Here is a 16901-nt window from a genome sequence, read left to right on the forward strand (position 1 = left end):
GTGCCATTCTGGGGGTCGATGAATGGTGGTGAGAACAGGGGTGGCTCTGCCAGGGGAGCTTCACTATGGTGACCAGAAAGTACTACCCAGAGACTGGCTCCTTGGAAGCATGACTCCTTTTGGTTCAATACAGAACTACCATAAAAACCATCATCATAATGAATACCATGGCAACAACTTCAATGCACTGAATTATATTTAAACACAAACAAACAAAACCTGGGGTATGATTGAACAGCGTAAGAAGTAGGAGCGATGGTATAGTATGCAATTTATTTTTATTACCTTAGGTTTCAACCAACTCTATGACTCATGCCCGCTTATCCCATAACTGAGTCATGTTTGATATCTCAAATAAGCAGCAATAAAGAAAATTTTATGGGGCCCATATGATTTCTCTATCTTATTTAGTTTATGTTTTCTTGTTTTTAAATCATCCTTTTAGTTTTCTTCTTGCTTATTTGGTTACTATGGAGACCATAACATCAGTAATTTTGTCTCAGTATAATGATCTTAAGGGTAAGGTTTATACTTAAAGGTTTATACTTAAAGTGTTTCAGCTCTCCCACCCCCCCACCCCAAGAACAGCAGCAGTTTGAGAACTGTGGATTGAGGGCTTCATGCTGTTTCTCTAACAAGGTCAACATAAGGAAGGAGGGAAAGCCTAGTTTCCTCTGCCAAGTCAACATGGGACAGCCCTGACTGGGAAGGCCATTCCTGATATAAGAAGGTACTTTTGTTTCCAAGACCTATTTAATCCTTTGCCTCTGATGAACACAGATGCCATTTCCCTTTCAGATTTGATGAGTGCATAAATAATGTAAATAACAAAACCCAGAATGGTTTATGAAGATGTGTAAATTGTGGAAGACTTTGAGTCTATCTGAGCTTAATTTGAATGTGAAACATCTCTTGGTTATTTTTTCTGGTCCTTCAAATCTTTTAAGAAAGTTCAACCTATTCTTTAAATTAGAATTGATGAATAGGATAGGACTCTAAAAGTTTCCATGAAAAGACCTAAAAGTCCATTGACTTAATTGACTTAGTTCCATGGTCCCCGAGGGGCCTTCTAGGTTTGCAGCCCATGTGAATAACTGTTATCACTGTCACGGAACATTGAGTCCCTCTTGATGCATGGTCATTTGTTATCCTTCAGGAGGCCATCAGGAGAGAACAAGTGAGCCACTCCTTGGCTTTTTCATTTCAAAGAAATTAATAAGTTGCAGAAAAGTTTTTGAGTCTCAAAAGCCTGGCTTCTGAGTGCCAAAAGTCAGAGTGGCTGCATCTAATGACAGATTTCAGAAGAACATATGATGAGAGCAGAGTCATGCATTCAAAAGATGAGGAGAAGGAAGAAAGCTGCAGGGAAGGCAAGAGAGATAATTGCCATTGGGGGCCTCTCTTCTCTCTGGTTAAGGCCCTGAACATGGAAGGAAGGGGGCAAGGTGCCTGCAAGGCTTTGGAGAATCTGAAAGTAGAGGACTCTGGGCCTCCTGGACACTGCCCAGGCCTCCTTGTCTTGAGGAGGGCAGTGTGGAGATGGCCAGGACAAGAAAGGAGATAGGGCTGAATTAGGAGATTCCCAAAACACAAAGCAGTACAGGAGTGGGGGGAGAGGAAGGAATGAGTGCAAGCTGGCTGATACAAAGAGTACTCAGGGCTGGGAAGAGAGAAAGCCCCTGCAGAAAGCAGCAAGGGCTGAGTGGGGGTGTGGATGCCCTATGAATGGAGGACCATGCCTGAGGACAAGCTAGTGGTGACAGGTACTACCCATGTGCCAGACAGCTTCCCTTTTCAACCCATCATGGCCTGACCTTCCATGAGCTCCTGAGACCTTAGATGCCTTCCACACGCCCAAAAACAAAAGAATAATAGACTCAGTTTACACATCACATGGTTAAATTTACCTGGACTTGATGGAGATTAATTTTTATCCCATCAGGAAGAATGGAGGCACAAAGCAGAGATTCAGTTGAGTTAGAGAAAAACAGAAGAGCATTACCATTTTGCACACCTGACCATATATCTTAAAAAAATCTATATCTGACAATACAAAAGAGGGTTTTTTATTGTAAGTTGACAGCTTACTTAGATAAAGTGACATAATTGAAAATAGAAATGATCTTTTTAAAGTCAAGAAGCACAAGTTTTCATTTTCAAATCTAATACTTTATGCTTTTCAATTTAAAAATATTAGCTTTATCTGTGTCCTACCACTACCGTTTCTAGGAATTTAGTCAAAGGAAATCATCACAACTGTGCTCACAGATTAGAAGAATAGACAAAGTAGTACAGTTTGTAGGGTCAAAAATTGGAGGGGGAAATTAAATGATCAGTGTTAGAGAATTAGTTAAACAAAGAGCAATGGTGAATCTGTTCCTGTCCCAGAGCCAAATAGCATGGAGTAAATTATTGTCCCATCCTCAGTCTGAGGCTACATTCCACAGTAGCTCCCCTTGTAGAAATATCAAAATGGGTGGGCAAGCCCTGGCCAAATGTTATTTAAACCCCTATTTCACAAGGAAGATACAGAAGGGCTGGGGGAATGGGTTTTTCTGGAAATGTTTTCAGGGAGAACTCTTGATGTGCTCAGAGTCCCAGGTCATCTCACCACTAAGAAGGAGAGGTGGGAGGTGCCTGCTCTTCCACCTCTAGTCTCAAGAAAGGGGCTTTAGCAGCCCTGAGAGAGCTTCATATGGGTCCTCTACATTTAGTGGATGAGATGGACTGGTGTGTGGAATTTCTGCCTGAGAAATCTAAAGGGCATGATGGGCAGGCTGGCAGCAGTCGATGAACCCAAGGGAAGGAACCCTGCTCTCCCAGAATCTGTTGGAGTAAAGGCTGCATGATTCTTTCTCCTGGAGCAAATCGGAGTCACATAGACTTCAGTTTTCATGGTGGGTCTTTCCCTAGAGGGTCACCTGGAGAGAAAAGAGGAATGAGGCTTCCAAATTTGGAGGTGTGCTTCACCTGCACTATGGTAGTACAGGGGAGAGGTCCTGATGGAAACTCCACAAACATGCCAGGCATGAAGGTGGGGTGGGATGGGGTAGCAGAGAGGAGTCCAGTCAACAGAACACAGAGCCTTCTTACGACAGTATCAGTCGGGTACAAGCTTTTCTTCTCCCCACCTGCTCCTCCCTACCCAATTTCAGGAGGATCAGAAATAGAGGCTAAATAATAAGAAGCGGCTAACAGGCAAAAAAAACAAAACAAAACAAAAAAAAAACATGGAAGTCAGAGAATAATAAGAAGCTACCTAAGTGGGGAAAATGGTCAGTTAGAGAGAAGCCAGCCTGGGGCCCTCCTTTCCCAGCTGCAGGTTTCCCACATGCTGCTTGCTTCAGCAGGGGGAGGGGGACATCAAGCCTTTGAATGAAAATTGAATTTTGATTATTCCATTAAAAAAGATTCTACATTTTCCAGAATTAAGATCACGTTCTATGATTTAAAGTGACCCACACAGCTTTAATGACCTAAAAATGATCAGAAATGTTACAAGGCTGCTCCACTTTCCATCCAGTGCAGGGGAAACTCAGTCCCTTTCAGCCTACTTATAGGGGCAATGGGAGACAGAAACCAAGTGGCTTCATGATTATTCCCCACAAGTCCTGCTTGCTTAATGGTCCATTTATACTACCGAACCTCACCGAACCTCAGCTTCCCCGAGTGCAAAATGGAGAAAATGATGAGCAGACTTCTGTGAGATTTAAATGAGAATGTAATGAACACAGGACCTGGCATACAGAGAGTGCACACTGAGGATTAGGAATTCTTAGTCACCGTATTACTGCACAGCCATTAAAATGATATCTCAGAATATGGAATCACATGTAAAGATAGTTATAAAACATATTAAGGGAAAAATGCATGTTTCAAAACACAATGTATACCAGGACTCTGTATTTAGTTACATATGTATTTTTGCTCACAGAAAATAATCTAGAATTTAAAATACCAAATGTTATTTTAAATACCAAAATTTCCTTCTTTCTGTTTTTCTCTCCTAAAATTTTCTTCTTTCTGTTTTTCTTTCCTAAAATTTCTACCACAAATATGGACTGCTTTTGTAAAGATTTTTTTAATCAAGACAGGGAAAAAGATGTAACTTTCCTTTTCAGCATCTATAGCACTAATTGTTCCCTTTGTCGTTTTATATCCCCAGCTACTATAAAATACACAAAGCAAAGCCTCAGCTTGGCACTGCCTTTCCTTCCCTCCCTGAAGGCAGATTCTGAAGAAGTCACTTAGCTGCGAAGGCCAGTTCTGCCCAGGGAGCTCAGGTCTGCCCGGGAGCCTCCCCGGCTGGCCTTCCAGGGCTCCACAGAAGGCAGCTGATGCATCCAGAGGCACTTCTGGGCCTCCGTGGATTCATTACCCTGGCTCTGCAGGGAACACAATGCATTTTTTCAAAACTCCTACTGGTTTGTGGCAAGAACCCGATCAGAATTTAGGAAAGCCTCAGGATTATTATTTTTTTTTCCTCCTCTTAAGAGCAAAAGCATTGCTGAAGATGGGCTGAAACAAAGGACATGCTGGTTGCTTTAAAAAGTACTCCATTTTACTCCCATGGTTTGGACGGTAGATTTTTTTGCTGCCCTTGTTTTCACATGGTACGTGCTGGACCACAGGAGGTTGATGGGTCAGATAGGGAGAGGGAGGGGAGAAGCAGGGGAGATAAAAGCAGATTTTATTTTAGAAAAATCTCTGCTTTCCAAAGAGCTGAAGTTTAGCTTTTATTAATGGATACTGTCAGATATGAGCCTAGAACTCTCAGGGTAGGGCTAAGCTGTACTCCTGAGGTAGAAGGGACAATTGGGCATGCTGCCTAGCAGTGGACTTGAGTTGACCAGCACTTTTTCATTTACTAGGAATGCTGGATCTTATCTAAGAGACAGGGAGAGGAGGTAAATCAGTGCAGCCATGGAGGAAAAGAGTCTGGCACTTTCTTAAAGTGTCAAACATAGAACTACCCTATAACCAGCAATTCTATTCTTTTTATATTCCAATTCTAAGAGAAAATGAAAATATATATTCTTACAAAAACTTGTAGATGGCATCATTCATAAGAGCAACATCATTCATAAAAGCAAGAGGTGGAAACAGCGCAAATGTCCATCAACTGATGAATGGATAGACAAAATGCAGTGCATCCATATGATGCAATATTATTCAGCCATCAAAAGGCATGGAGTAAATATACACTAAAATGTGGATAAACATGAAAACATTACGCCAAGTGAAGGAAGCCAATCACAAAAGGCCATATATTATGTGATTCCATTAGTATGAAATGCAACTTTACTAAAAAAGGACAATTCGTAGAGACAGAAAGTAGATCCAGGGTTTCTGAATACTGGGGGCATGAGAAGGGGTGAGAGATGGTGAGTAACTGCTAATGAATACGAAGTGTTTTCCTTGGATGACAAAAATGTTCTAAAATTAGATTTAGTGATGGTTATACAACTCTGTGAATATACTAAACACCACTGAATTATGTACTTGATATGGGTGAATTATATGGTAAATGCTTTATATCTCAATCAAGTTATAAAAGAGAGGAAGGATGGAGAGATTGTTTTACAATATCTATTCTAGAAAATGGGATGAGATGTAGGATTGATTTGTGACAATACTGAGATGTTAAGTAACTTTACTTTTCCCAATTTCTTGATTTATCATACCCTAAAGGCCTCACTTTACTTCTCCCAGCCTAATTTCTAAATAATGTTGAGGGCTTGTCGATCACATTCTCCCCTCCTCCCACCAGTAAACTTGGCATCCCTCATTCAATGGGCATTTACTTAAGCACTTTCTGAAAACACTGAAGCCACACAACATGAGACTGGGTCTCAAGAAACTTAAAATGTAACTGATATACGGTATCAAAAAATTTTTTCACCTTTTCCAGTTGCAGCAACTGCAAGGTTTGTTAACAATGAGCTGAAGCAACAGAGAACTGCAGACAGCCTGGACCACAGGTGTCTAGGGGCTGACCCTGACACAACAACCTGTACCATCCGCCTGCTCCTGCCCATCCGGGCCCAGCCAAGGTCAAGACGTTATTGCACCAAACCCAAGAGTGAGTGATCCTGCCACAAGGAACATCCAAACTCCATTGGGAGAGAACCAACTATTTATGGGTCATCTTTTGATTAAGTAGCTAGTGCCAAAAATCAAGGAAAAGCAAAAATATTGATGTCAAGCCATCTTCCTTTTCAGTGATTCACATTTCCTATAATGAGTCATGATATCAGTACTCTTGCTTTTTTTGTTGAGAAAGTACACACAAGAGTTGTTGAGGGTACAAGTTCTGGCATCCAACTGCCTGAATACGCCAATGGCTTAGCCTTTGCACGTCATTTATCTCCCAACCACCCCAGCCTGTTTTCATGGGTACACTGAAGTTGATGACGGCAGCAAATATTGACAAATTCATGCATGCTAATGTGAGGATTACATGGGATAATCCATGGAAGGTCTTTACGAAGAGCCCTGTATACATTAGTAGCAGTGGTAGTAGTAGTTGTGTTGTTGCTTTTTAACCTCCCTAAGAGGAAGGAATTATGAAAGCAATTAGCTTAACCACTGATTTATAAGTTGTTCTGATGTACCATCTATATCATGTGTGATACTAAACTAGAGCATTCAGAACACTGGAAAGAAATGACCACAGAACTTGTTAAAAGGGTGGGGGGTGCTCGTGAAAAATACATGTAAACTATTCTAAGAATATCAGAAAAGACAGTTTATCACGAATAGAAGAAAATGAATTTTCCATAGGTAGCATAAAACATGTAGGAAATGACTGAGAAGTGGCTTGAAAAAGCAAACATTTACATAGCTGTCATTTATGCAGGTTAATTTCATTTCAAGAAAATACTACCAGGGTCATATTAATATCAATCATTAATATCAATGCTGAAAAATATGGGCCTGTCTTTTTAGAAACCTCTATTAAGAAGAGTTAAAGAGGTGGTTTTAAAACATGTACAAGAACAACCACAAGCAAAATCAAGGGAAGTCTCAACCCTGGGCAAAGTGATGAAGTTTAAGGAAGGGGTTGGGAAACAATTAAGCTGGGGAAAATCTAGCAGGTGCTGGGAGAATAATGCAATTTCCTAGGGCAGCAGATGTACAAGTGAAACAGTATCCAGTAACAGTCCATCAGATGGTAATTATAGCTGGACTGGAGAAGAACAGCCGAGATGAAAAGGGGCAATTCAAAGGGTAACTGAATGCCAGTGAGTGACATCTTCCTAAGAGATCACATACCAGGAAAAAGCGGGCAGCACTTAGCTCGAAGAAGGGGGGTTTAAATAAGCCATCATTTTTCTTTGTAGAAGGACAAAGGGAAAATGTGGAGTAACCAAATGCACAGAATACAAGTGGAGGCCTCCAAAGAATGCATGTGTCGAGATTTAAGTAGAGCATCACTAATAATAGTCATAAAAAAAAAAAAAAAAACGCAGGTGTTGATTACTCTGAAAAGTATGATTCCTCGGGAAAGATGACGGGTAGATTTGGTACCAAAAAAAAAAAACTGGAGCGGAAAAGAGAGAGAGAAGTGAGTTCATACTATAATTCCATGGCTATTATAAACCAAATTGAAGAACTAAATTAATTTAAAGTAGACAATGTGGAGAATCTACTAATATTCATATTCAACCAGGGTGTAGAAGCTTTTTAAGTTCAAAGCAGATTTTCTGGGGGTTAATATGATGAATAATTATTTAAAATCCTGGTCTTGAAACAGAAATGGGGTGCCTCAGACAAATACTTTCCCTCCCAAGGAATTCTGCAGAAAAGGATACACTCTTACATGGATATTTTTCTAAGCCTGGGCTCTCCCTCTCTGGGTGACCAGTGCAGACCCTGGTTTAATAAGACCCATGTTAATATTTAAGCTCCTGAAGGGTGGGGACAGTGACATGGTCATCTCTGAAGCCCTGCATGGGGACAGGATAGAAAGAAGACAGGCTCACACTCGGGACCACCCCCAAAGTAAGTCAACTTGAAGTAAGTAATTAAATTGATTTGAATTCAATCAATTCAGCCAGATTTTGAGTATTTCACTGATTATAGTGGGCTCTGTTGATCCATTCAGTAAAAATGTCCACCAGAAGAAATCTCAGAATGTAAATATACAGGTGACGATGGCTCATTCAAGCGGGTCCCTTCCACATGGGTTGTGGTCTTGGTCAGGGAAAAGCCCTCTCTCTTAGCTATGAACTTACATTGGTTGACTCTGGAAAGAGTATGTTGAGTCTTTGAGACCTATTTCTGTTAAGTGCAAAGAAAATCATTCATTTGGGGGTGGGCTGCCAATTAATGGAAACAAGGGGGAAATGTAGCAGGGGTGCCTATCATCCAAACAAGGCGGAAATCACCAGGGCCTTGGGCATGGGGTGGGGGTGGGGCATATTTCCCTGTCACACAGGGATGGATTTCAATCACTGCAGGCTTGTGCCAGATTCAAATTGGCAACCCACCAGGATGAAACACTTTCTATCCCATTACTCATGCCCGGAGTGATCTGCTCCCTTGAAGATTGGCTTCCTAGGTGAGAGCAAAAAATGGACAGTCACTCAGAGATGGTTGAAATAGGATAAAAGTCCAGGCTTAGAAAGAGTGGCTGGCAAGAGAAATGTGGGGATATGACGAACAGCTGAGGAGGCCATCTATAGCTCACTGAACTGGATGGAAGTAGAGATGAGAAATTTAAAGGGGAAAAACCAAATCCAGTTAGTAGGGACAACCACTCAATCTGACTCAGTTCAACAGTTGCAATACTATTGCTCTACTAAGAAAACGATGTATACATGAGTGCATAGCAGTTCCTCCTAAAAATGTCTCTTTGGATCACCGTGTCTCAGACAAATCATCTAAAACATTAAAGCCATCTAAAATATTATGAAGAGGAAAACAATTTTTAAATAATATTCTTTAGCATTTTAACCTTGATCAAATTTTTAGGCTTCCCAAAATTTTTACTAAGTCTTTTTAATGATGTCTTTAGGGAAACCTTCTCAAGAATTAGTCCAGGACATAGCAGTAAAGGAGTACTTAAAAAGTCGGGAATTCACCAATACAATAAATGAAGCAGCACAAGGTAGCAGGCAACACATATTAGCATCATTTCCCACCCATCCATCAGGTGATTCTTCCTCGGCTAGGACTGAAACAATCTCTCCCCAGTTGTGCCATGGAAGAAGCCAGGGCTCTGGTCCAAGACAGCACATGGAGATGACCCCTGAGAAGATTCTTAAGTGTCAGCCATGATTTCAAATCATAGCCATCTGGACAGTAAGGTTTGGGTCATCTGCAATGAAACAAAACATTTTCTCTGGCTTTCTTCCCACCTGGAGCTCCAGCTCACCCCCCAATCCTCAACTCCGGAAATTTCCAGAAGAGGTATCTCCTGAGTGTTCAGGAAAACAGTGTTCTTGACATCCTTGTGACAGTGGCTGTATCCTTCCCCTCTGGCTTCAGGTCTGCTCCCGGGCCACCAGAGCACGAACCAAAGCAGGGAGGCCACGTACTACAGCTAACTCCTGGGAGGGTTGTATGTTCTGTCCATATTGGCACCTAGCTCAGCAGTGGCTACAAAACGATAGTGTCTCAGTCTCCTTCCCATGACCTGTTTGGAAGATGTAAAGCAGGTACATCCCTGTACCCTTTACCCTGGCCCTTCCTGGATAAGCTGAGTCTCAATGGCAGATACAGGATAACCACCCCCTTGGATCCCATGACACTGTCTTGGCACCAAACTTGTGGGTTTTGACTCTCATCCCCAAGAAGGATTCATTCCATTCCCAGGAGCTATGTACCCAAATGGTCCACCCAGAGGTCCCCCAGGAGGGCTTAAGCACATCTGAATTCCAGAAAGGGCAGAGTTTAAGCTGCAAGACTACTCAAGACCCTCCTACTTAAGAATATACTGGTGATCTGTGGATAAAATAATCTATATATGGGGTTTGCTTGAAAATAATGAGGGAGGAAGGGACAGCCAGCAGGGCTAAAAAGAAATAAAATTAACCAGGAATTGAAACTACTGAAGCTGGGTGCTACACAGGGTGGAGTCTGGGACAGGTGTTCATCCTTGAACTGTTAACCAGTCTCTGAAGTTATAAATATAAAGATGGAGAGAAGTATTCAGAAGCTTTTGTAGCAATTTGATGGAGTAATTCTAAATATGTTAAATCTAATAATAAAATAATTAGACTTGAATTTTGTCTTCTTAATCTTATTTTTCCAGTAATTCACTTTTTCTAGAAGTAGCAGTCTGTGACAGAATGTACATAAAAAAAAAGGTCCTTTGCCATGGACAGATTGAGAAGCCCATCTCTATACGATTCTCCTTACTTTGTAGACATTTAACACTTTCCACAATGTCAGGAGGAAAAAAGAATTATTTGTTTTCAATCTCTATTTAAATATAGATTAATGTTGTATTAGAAAATAAATATGAATTTATTTGTTATTTTAGAAATATTATGATAAAGTCAGGACTTAAAGCAGCCTTAGTGAAAATAAGGACCTGCTCTTAAGCTGGATCCTGGTGGAGACCCCTCCTCAGTGCCCTCATCTACAAGGGGAACTGGACCCAGCTGCAGCACTTGCTGATCTGAACACCGTATTGAGCTCTGCTAAGTATGTCCTGGCTAAATGCTTGGAGAGTTTAAACTTTCCCCTCTCCTCTTTTCTCTTCCTCAAAGGACAAATGTCAGTCCACTGAGATTTTTTTTTTTTAGCTTATAAAAGTGGAAGTGTATACAAGCACGACAAGCCTATGTAAAGGCAACAGGACAAAATCATGCTTTCAAGTCAAGTTACTGAGAACGGCTGAGAGTAGGTGTACATATACATGCCCATCCCAAAAGAAAACACTCTATTTTGGTTTCTTTTCCTGTTTTGGTAACGAGAGGGATGGGGTCCATGCATTTTAAGGTCTCGAATCCCTGATCTCCCAGAGCAGTATGTTCCTGTCAATCACCCGGATGCCCCACAGAGGAGTTGAACAGACCCGGCTTAGGACCCCAGACCCAAACATTTCAAAACTCAGCCACCTTTATTTTCCTGTTGGCTTGTCCTAAGGGTGTTGGACCCCTTACTGCCTTGAAAATAAAACATCCATTGAAAGCGGGACGCTGCTTTTGAGGAAGGGACTTGTCTGTAGGCCCATTTGCCAAAGGATGTGGCAGCCATGGGAAGGGGTCCTGGTGGTGTCAGCCTGCAGCATTGCCCTGCAGGATCCTGGGGCTGCTGTTTTGGGTTTCACAGTGAAATAATTCGAGGGAAAGGGCTGTGTGGAGCCCTCCGGGATGCTGCCTGTAAGGGTGTGAATGCCAGGCTCCCTGTAATTAAGGAGCAGCCTGCTCCCGTGAAGATGGGGCCGCCGCCCCATCTGCCAGCCGCAGGAGCTGGCACCACGCCTCCCGCCTGCTGCCGCCCTGCTACCCACCGGGTCCTTGGAGACCTCCTTTGATGGGGCGTTGATGCCAAGCTTTTCCAGAGGATAGACAATCTGTCGTCGTGGCCGCACGGGAACCAAGTAATGAAGGGCAGATGTCAGGGAGTGGGCGTAGGGATTCTGGAACTGAAAGACAGCAATCTATATTTTAGGAGAGAGAATGTCAGAGTGCTGTAGCACAGATGTCGGCATGAGGCTTTACAAATACACAATTCTTAACTTGGCCATATCAGAGGCGGGGGTGTGGGGTGGGTGGGAGGGGCACCCGAGCAAATAAACAAACATTCTTCGAGCAGAGGAATGAATTGCAGATAATGCCTGACACTAATGAAGATAATTACGAGAGTAATTACATTACTATCTCTGTGGGAATGACAGATAAACAAGTGGTTTGGTTTATGGGATTTTTCAGTACAAGTATTTTCCCCAGGAGGATATTCTTCTCCATAGTGATCATGAATCAGCTTGAGTTGACCCCATTAAGTTGTGTTATCTGTGTCTGTTAACCTTTGCTTGTTTGGCACAAGCTGCTTTAAGAAGACCAAGATAAAAATGTCAACCGAGTGGCAACTTAACATGATGTAAAAACCCTCCCGTTTTTGAAAGTCCCTCACAGAAACTTCAGCTAGAACTCTGGGTTGATACAAAGTGTTTTAAAGCCAAATGATAAAACCGAAATGTATGTGTGTATGCTTGTGTGTATAGGGCATTGGATCACATTATTTTATTAATTTCAATTAATACTAGATGATGAGCAGAATTTATACTTATTGAAATGAACTATGATAAGTCATGTTTTAGGAGAATGTTTTAAGTATTGATTTTCCCAACTATTAAAACTTGGCAGATATATATGTAGAACAGAATGATCATATATTAATGTTTTTGTTTGTTGTATTGTTTTCTAATAAATAAATTTTTAAAAACTTGGAAGAAAAAACTGAGCACGGTGATGTATATTTCTGTTACATTTATGACATCTTAGGGATGTGGGTGAAACCAACTTGAGAGTATCATAATTATCTAAACCTCAAAAGTTAAATAGTGAAACCAAAACTTTTAACAATCTATTGATCTATTCATTGAATTTAAGCTGCAAGTAAAGAAAGTAAAACTTAGCTATAGGCGTAGTTTAATAAATAAGATGATTTATGTATGATTTGTTTGCTGTCCAAAAATAGCTCCAGGGATTTCTAAAACTTCTAAAAGGGATTTCTAAAATCCTTCTCTATTGCACTTCATACATGATTTTGCAAAATGAGAAACAGAACCCAGGAATGCCCAGCCAGGATCCCTAGTATTGATTCTTGGGAGATTTCTCAATATATACCCTGGCAGAGGGGTATGGAGGGAACAATTCTTATACTGCAAACCAAAAGCCCATTGTCATTGCAAACATCTGGTTACTTATAACAGAATTTGGGAATTCTTACCCAAATTACTTGGTACTTTCCTCTAACCCTTGTTTAAACCTATAAATGTACATCAACAGGAAGTGCAGACTAAGAGGAATGTGTTTCCAAATGTGTTTCTGTATCTTATACAGCAGAATTCATAACACATGCTTAATTCTATGCCATTGGGGTAACTACTAAACAGTCAATGAAATGTCCAAGATATTGTCTTTATTATGGACGCAAACGGACTTTATACCAACCTAGTACATCCAGGCCACATCATAAATAAAAATTAAGAATTCAATATCACATCCCGAAGGTCACAAAACTAGCACTTGTCCAAATGCAAAGTAAAAGGAAATTGTGAGGACTGGAATTTTCCAGCAGAAGAACTGGTATCTTTGCATTCCATTAAGTTCAAATGTAGGCATTCACATTGCTGTCATGCTGCACTGATACAGGGAAAAATAATCACTACAGGAGATTCCACATCTCACCAAAAAAAATTTCCCATGTTTCTTTTTTCTTCCCCATCCAACCTGCACTTCTCCAAAGGCTTTCATTAAACATGATACACCAGAAAAATTACTGTATGTGTAATGTACAGATATACTTTAGACTGTTTTTAAGTTCAGTGAATAAGGTCCTTTTAATATATATTTAGCCTACTTAGGGAAACGAGGGAGAAATGTGACATTGCAAAAAACTCTAGGCAGTACATGAGAAAGTTTAAGTCATGAGTGGAATTTGATGGGTGGGACCAATTCCACCCTAGCCTAGTGGCTGAATTCCATCACCCTTCAAGTTGACATCGAGTTGAGGACCAATGCTATTGGTGAATGAGAGGCCAATCTGCAGGGACGTGTTTAAGAGTGTGGGGGTGGGGGAGGGGAGAAGGAGGGGTGTGTGTTAACTGAATTCTTCCTATACACCAGGCACAGCTCTAACAGCTTTAGGCACTGGGGATACAACTATAAACAGACTAAACTTTGCCTTTTTGAAAATATATAGTTTTGGGTAGTGAAAACTGTCATGAAAACTAAAGCAGGATATGCAAGCGAGATGAGGAGCTTGCTATTTCTGCATGCATATATACATAATGTATATACATTCCATATGTGTTTAAAAAGGAGTGCTCTATTTAAATGTAGTAAGTACTATACAAAACCAAGTATTTTATAAAGTCTACATCAGTATTACATATCTTCACTAGGATTTATCCAACACTTCAATGGGAGAAGGAGGGGTTGTAGTGCTTATTTGGAATGCTATGATAGCACACAAATCTTATAAAATAGGGCTGACTTGTTCTTTGGATTCATTACTAACGTGATCATTGCTCAAAGGAACATGATAGGATTGTTTGGGCATTGCCCTAATGCATTATAAGAAGTAATATGATTTTTGTGCCTGTTAGAGCATTTTTACATAGTTTTCAGTCTCTGTTTTGTCAATATAGATAAGACAACAAATTATTCTATTAATTATATTGGTAGTGATTGTGATTGTTTCAAAAATTTAAAGTCTTCCAGACTTCTACTGTGGTGTGAGGAAAGGGCCAAATTCAATACGGCCATTAAAATTCACAGCCACAGGCGGTACGATGGTGGCTCAGTGGCAGAATTCTCTCCTGCCATGCCGGAGACCCAGGTTCAATTCCTCCTGCCTGCCCATGCAAAAAAAATTCAGAGCTGTGTTGCAATCAAAATCCATTAAGAGAGGGAGAAATATAAGTGGCACATGGAAACTTCATTTGCTGGAAAAGTGAATCACAGTGATCTTTTACCTTGCCTTCCCTGAGGTGTGGGTAAACAGAGTAGTAAAGACAGGACTTAAAGCCTAAACGAAGGATTTCCTTCAGAAAAAACTTGGTGTAGTGCCGGAAAATGGGGTTCAAGGCGAAGTGATGCAAGTGCCCATGTTCCTCCCGCTGGTGGTGACTGAAGTAGATGAAGTCCTCGATGTTGTAATGGGATCGTATGTACTCGATATCCTAAAAAAGAGGGGGAAGGACTGGTAAGCAATGCTTTAAACAACACCTCATATATTTTGTGATAAATGTCTTTCAAAGATAAGTTTAGGAGAAGAACCAAGATGACAGCTTTGTGAGGAGTGGTATTTAGTTCGTCCTCCAGAGCAGCTAGTAAATAGCCAGGAACAGTACAGAATAACTGCTGGGGCCACACCAGTGACACACAGCGTACACCAGTCTGGACAAGCCGGACCAGCTGTGATCCCACACAGAACCATGAGTCACCCACACTGCAGCGACCGGTGCCCCTCCCCCACAGGCTGCTTCCCAAAGGGAAAGGAAAGGGACTTTACTAGCAGCAAGGGGCTGAGCTCTACTAAGCTCCAATATGTGGAATTAATTAACAAATTCTGACTACTAAAAATAGGCCCCCAGCTCAGCTGAACCTCGAGTAAAAGCTGAGGTTGCTGGGTTTTGCCACAGTGCAGAGGGGGCAGGGCTGACAGAAAAAGAAAAAAAAACAGAGATTTTTTTAGATCAGACAGCACAAAATACTTGAAAGGGTCTGGGCCCTGAAGAAAAGGAGGGGGCACATAAGACCTGGAGATATACAGAGCAATGTACCAATTTAAGCTGTTGATTGGCAAACCAAGGAACAGGGGTCCTGCTGTTTTGTTTTTTTTTTTCCTTCTCTTTTTTGTTGCTGTGTTTCTATGGCTTGACTAATCTTTGGATACAACTGCAAGGCTTCTCAGGAAGAATTAAGCTGGTCTGAAAGCTTGGCTGGAGGCTGTGCCTTCCCCAGGAGAGGGGTGGGGCCCGCCTCAGGTGAATCCCTCCCTCAAGGAATTCAGACCCAAGAAAACTGTAGCAATAAAAGCCAGCCTAAACCTCTCCTCTGTCTTGACCACACCCCTAGCAGGTAGAGTCTTCTGAAGTTAAACATACAACATCACCTTATGCTGGTGGGACCTGCAGGCAGACAAGCGCCACATACTGGGCAGGATAAGAAAAACACAGAGTCTAGAGGCTTCATGGAAAACTCTTTCAACCTGCTGGGTCTCACCCTCAGGGAATACTGATGCAGGTTACTCGTTCCTCCTGCGATGAGGTGAGTTTGGTCTGGGAAAATCTGACTGGGGTCTATAATACCTAAGTAAATGCTCCTAAGGGTGGGGGTGGGGGGAGTTACCATACAGGCAGGGCAAGAAACAATAAAGAAAGAACTGAAAACTTCTGATCTGTTAAATAAAACCTAAGCTAGAGGTCTAGATGAAGCTGAACTGAATGTCAAAGAACAGATAGACAACAAAGTCATTCAGCAAGAAAATACTAGGTAAAAAGTGAAAACAATACCCAGAATAAACTAATTAAGGAAATTAAATGCTTAGACACCAGTAAAAAATAACGAATTGAGCTAGGAAAATTGAAGATATGGCCCAGTCAAAGGAACAAACCAACAATTCAAATGAGATACAGGAGTTGAAACAACTAATTCAGAATGTTCAAACAGACATGGAAAACCTCATCAAAAATCAAATCAATTAATTGAGGGAGGATATAAAGAAGGCAAAGAATGAACAAAAAGAAGAAACTGAAAGTCTGAAAAAATAGGTCACAGAACTTATGGGAATGAAAGACACAGGAGAAGAGATGAAAAAAACAATGGAAACCTACAACGTTAGATTTCAAGAGGCAGAAGATGGGATTACTTAAAAGGAGGATGGGACATCTGAAATTCGACAAGCAAAAGAAAATATAGGGAAAAGAATGGAAAAGTATGAGTAGGGACTCAGGGAATTGAACAACAACATGAAGCGCACAAATATACATGTTGTGTGTTCCCAGAAGGAGAAGAAAAGGGAAAAGGAGGATAAAAACCAATGGAGAAAATTATCACTGACAATCCCAACTCTTATAAAAGACTTAAAATTACAGATCCAAGAAGTGCAGTGAACCCTGGACAGAATAGCTCCAAATAGATGTACTCTAAGACACTTACTAATCAGAATGTTAGATGTCAAAGACTGAGAATTTTGAAAGTGGCAAGAGAAAAGCA

At 41.1% G+C, this 16901-nt stretch overlaps 1 protein-coding gene and 1 long non-coding RNA gene across 10 annotated transcripts in view; one reads left to right on the plus strand and one right to left on the minus strand.

The window, feature by feature from the left end:
* Nucleotides 1-16901, minus strand: part of CFAP61 (cilia and flagella associated protein 61) — a 355256-nt gene that overhangs the window by 214292 nt on the left and 124063 nt on the right. For 4 of the 9 annotated variants that reach the window (XR_013157060.1, XM_077114804.1, XM_077114791.1 and 1 more), the window contains 2 exons: nt 14657-14863; nt 11465-11614 (listed from right to left, as the gene is read on the minus strand). The exons of 1 other annotated variant lie outside the window; for it this stretch is intronic. Coding sequence is in view for 7 of the 8 variants with exons in the window: in XM_077114804.1 (XP_076970919.1) it covers nt 11465-11614; nt 14657-14863 (357 nt within the window). In the remaining variant the exon portion in view is untranslated. The remainder of the gene's footprint in view (nt 1-11464; nt 11615-14656; nt 14864-16901) is intronic. 4 more of the 9 variants (XM_077114796.1, XM_077114790.1, XM_077114805.1 and 1 more) reach the window with 2 other exon arrangements.
* LOC143645260 (uncharacterized) lies at nt 58-6458 on the plus strand. Its single transcript, XR_013157024.1, has 3 exons — nt 58-258; nt 640-730; nt 5912-6458. It is a non-coding gene; the product is annotated as an uncharacterized LOC143645260 (long non-coding RNA).

The sequence above is a fragment of the Tamandua tetradactyla genome, chromosome 1 (assembly GCF_023851605.1).
Source record: "Tamandua tetradactyla isolate mTamTet1 chromosome 1, mTamTet1.pri, whole genome shotgun sequence".
Lineage (NCBI taxonomy): Eukaryota > Metazoa > Chordata > Mammalia > Pilosa > Myrmecophagidae > Tamandua > Tamandua tetradactyla.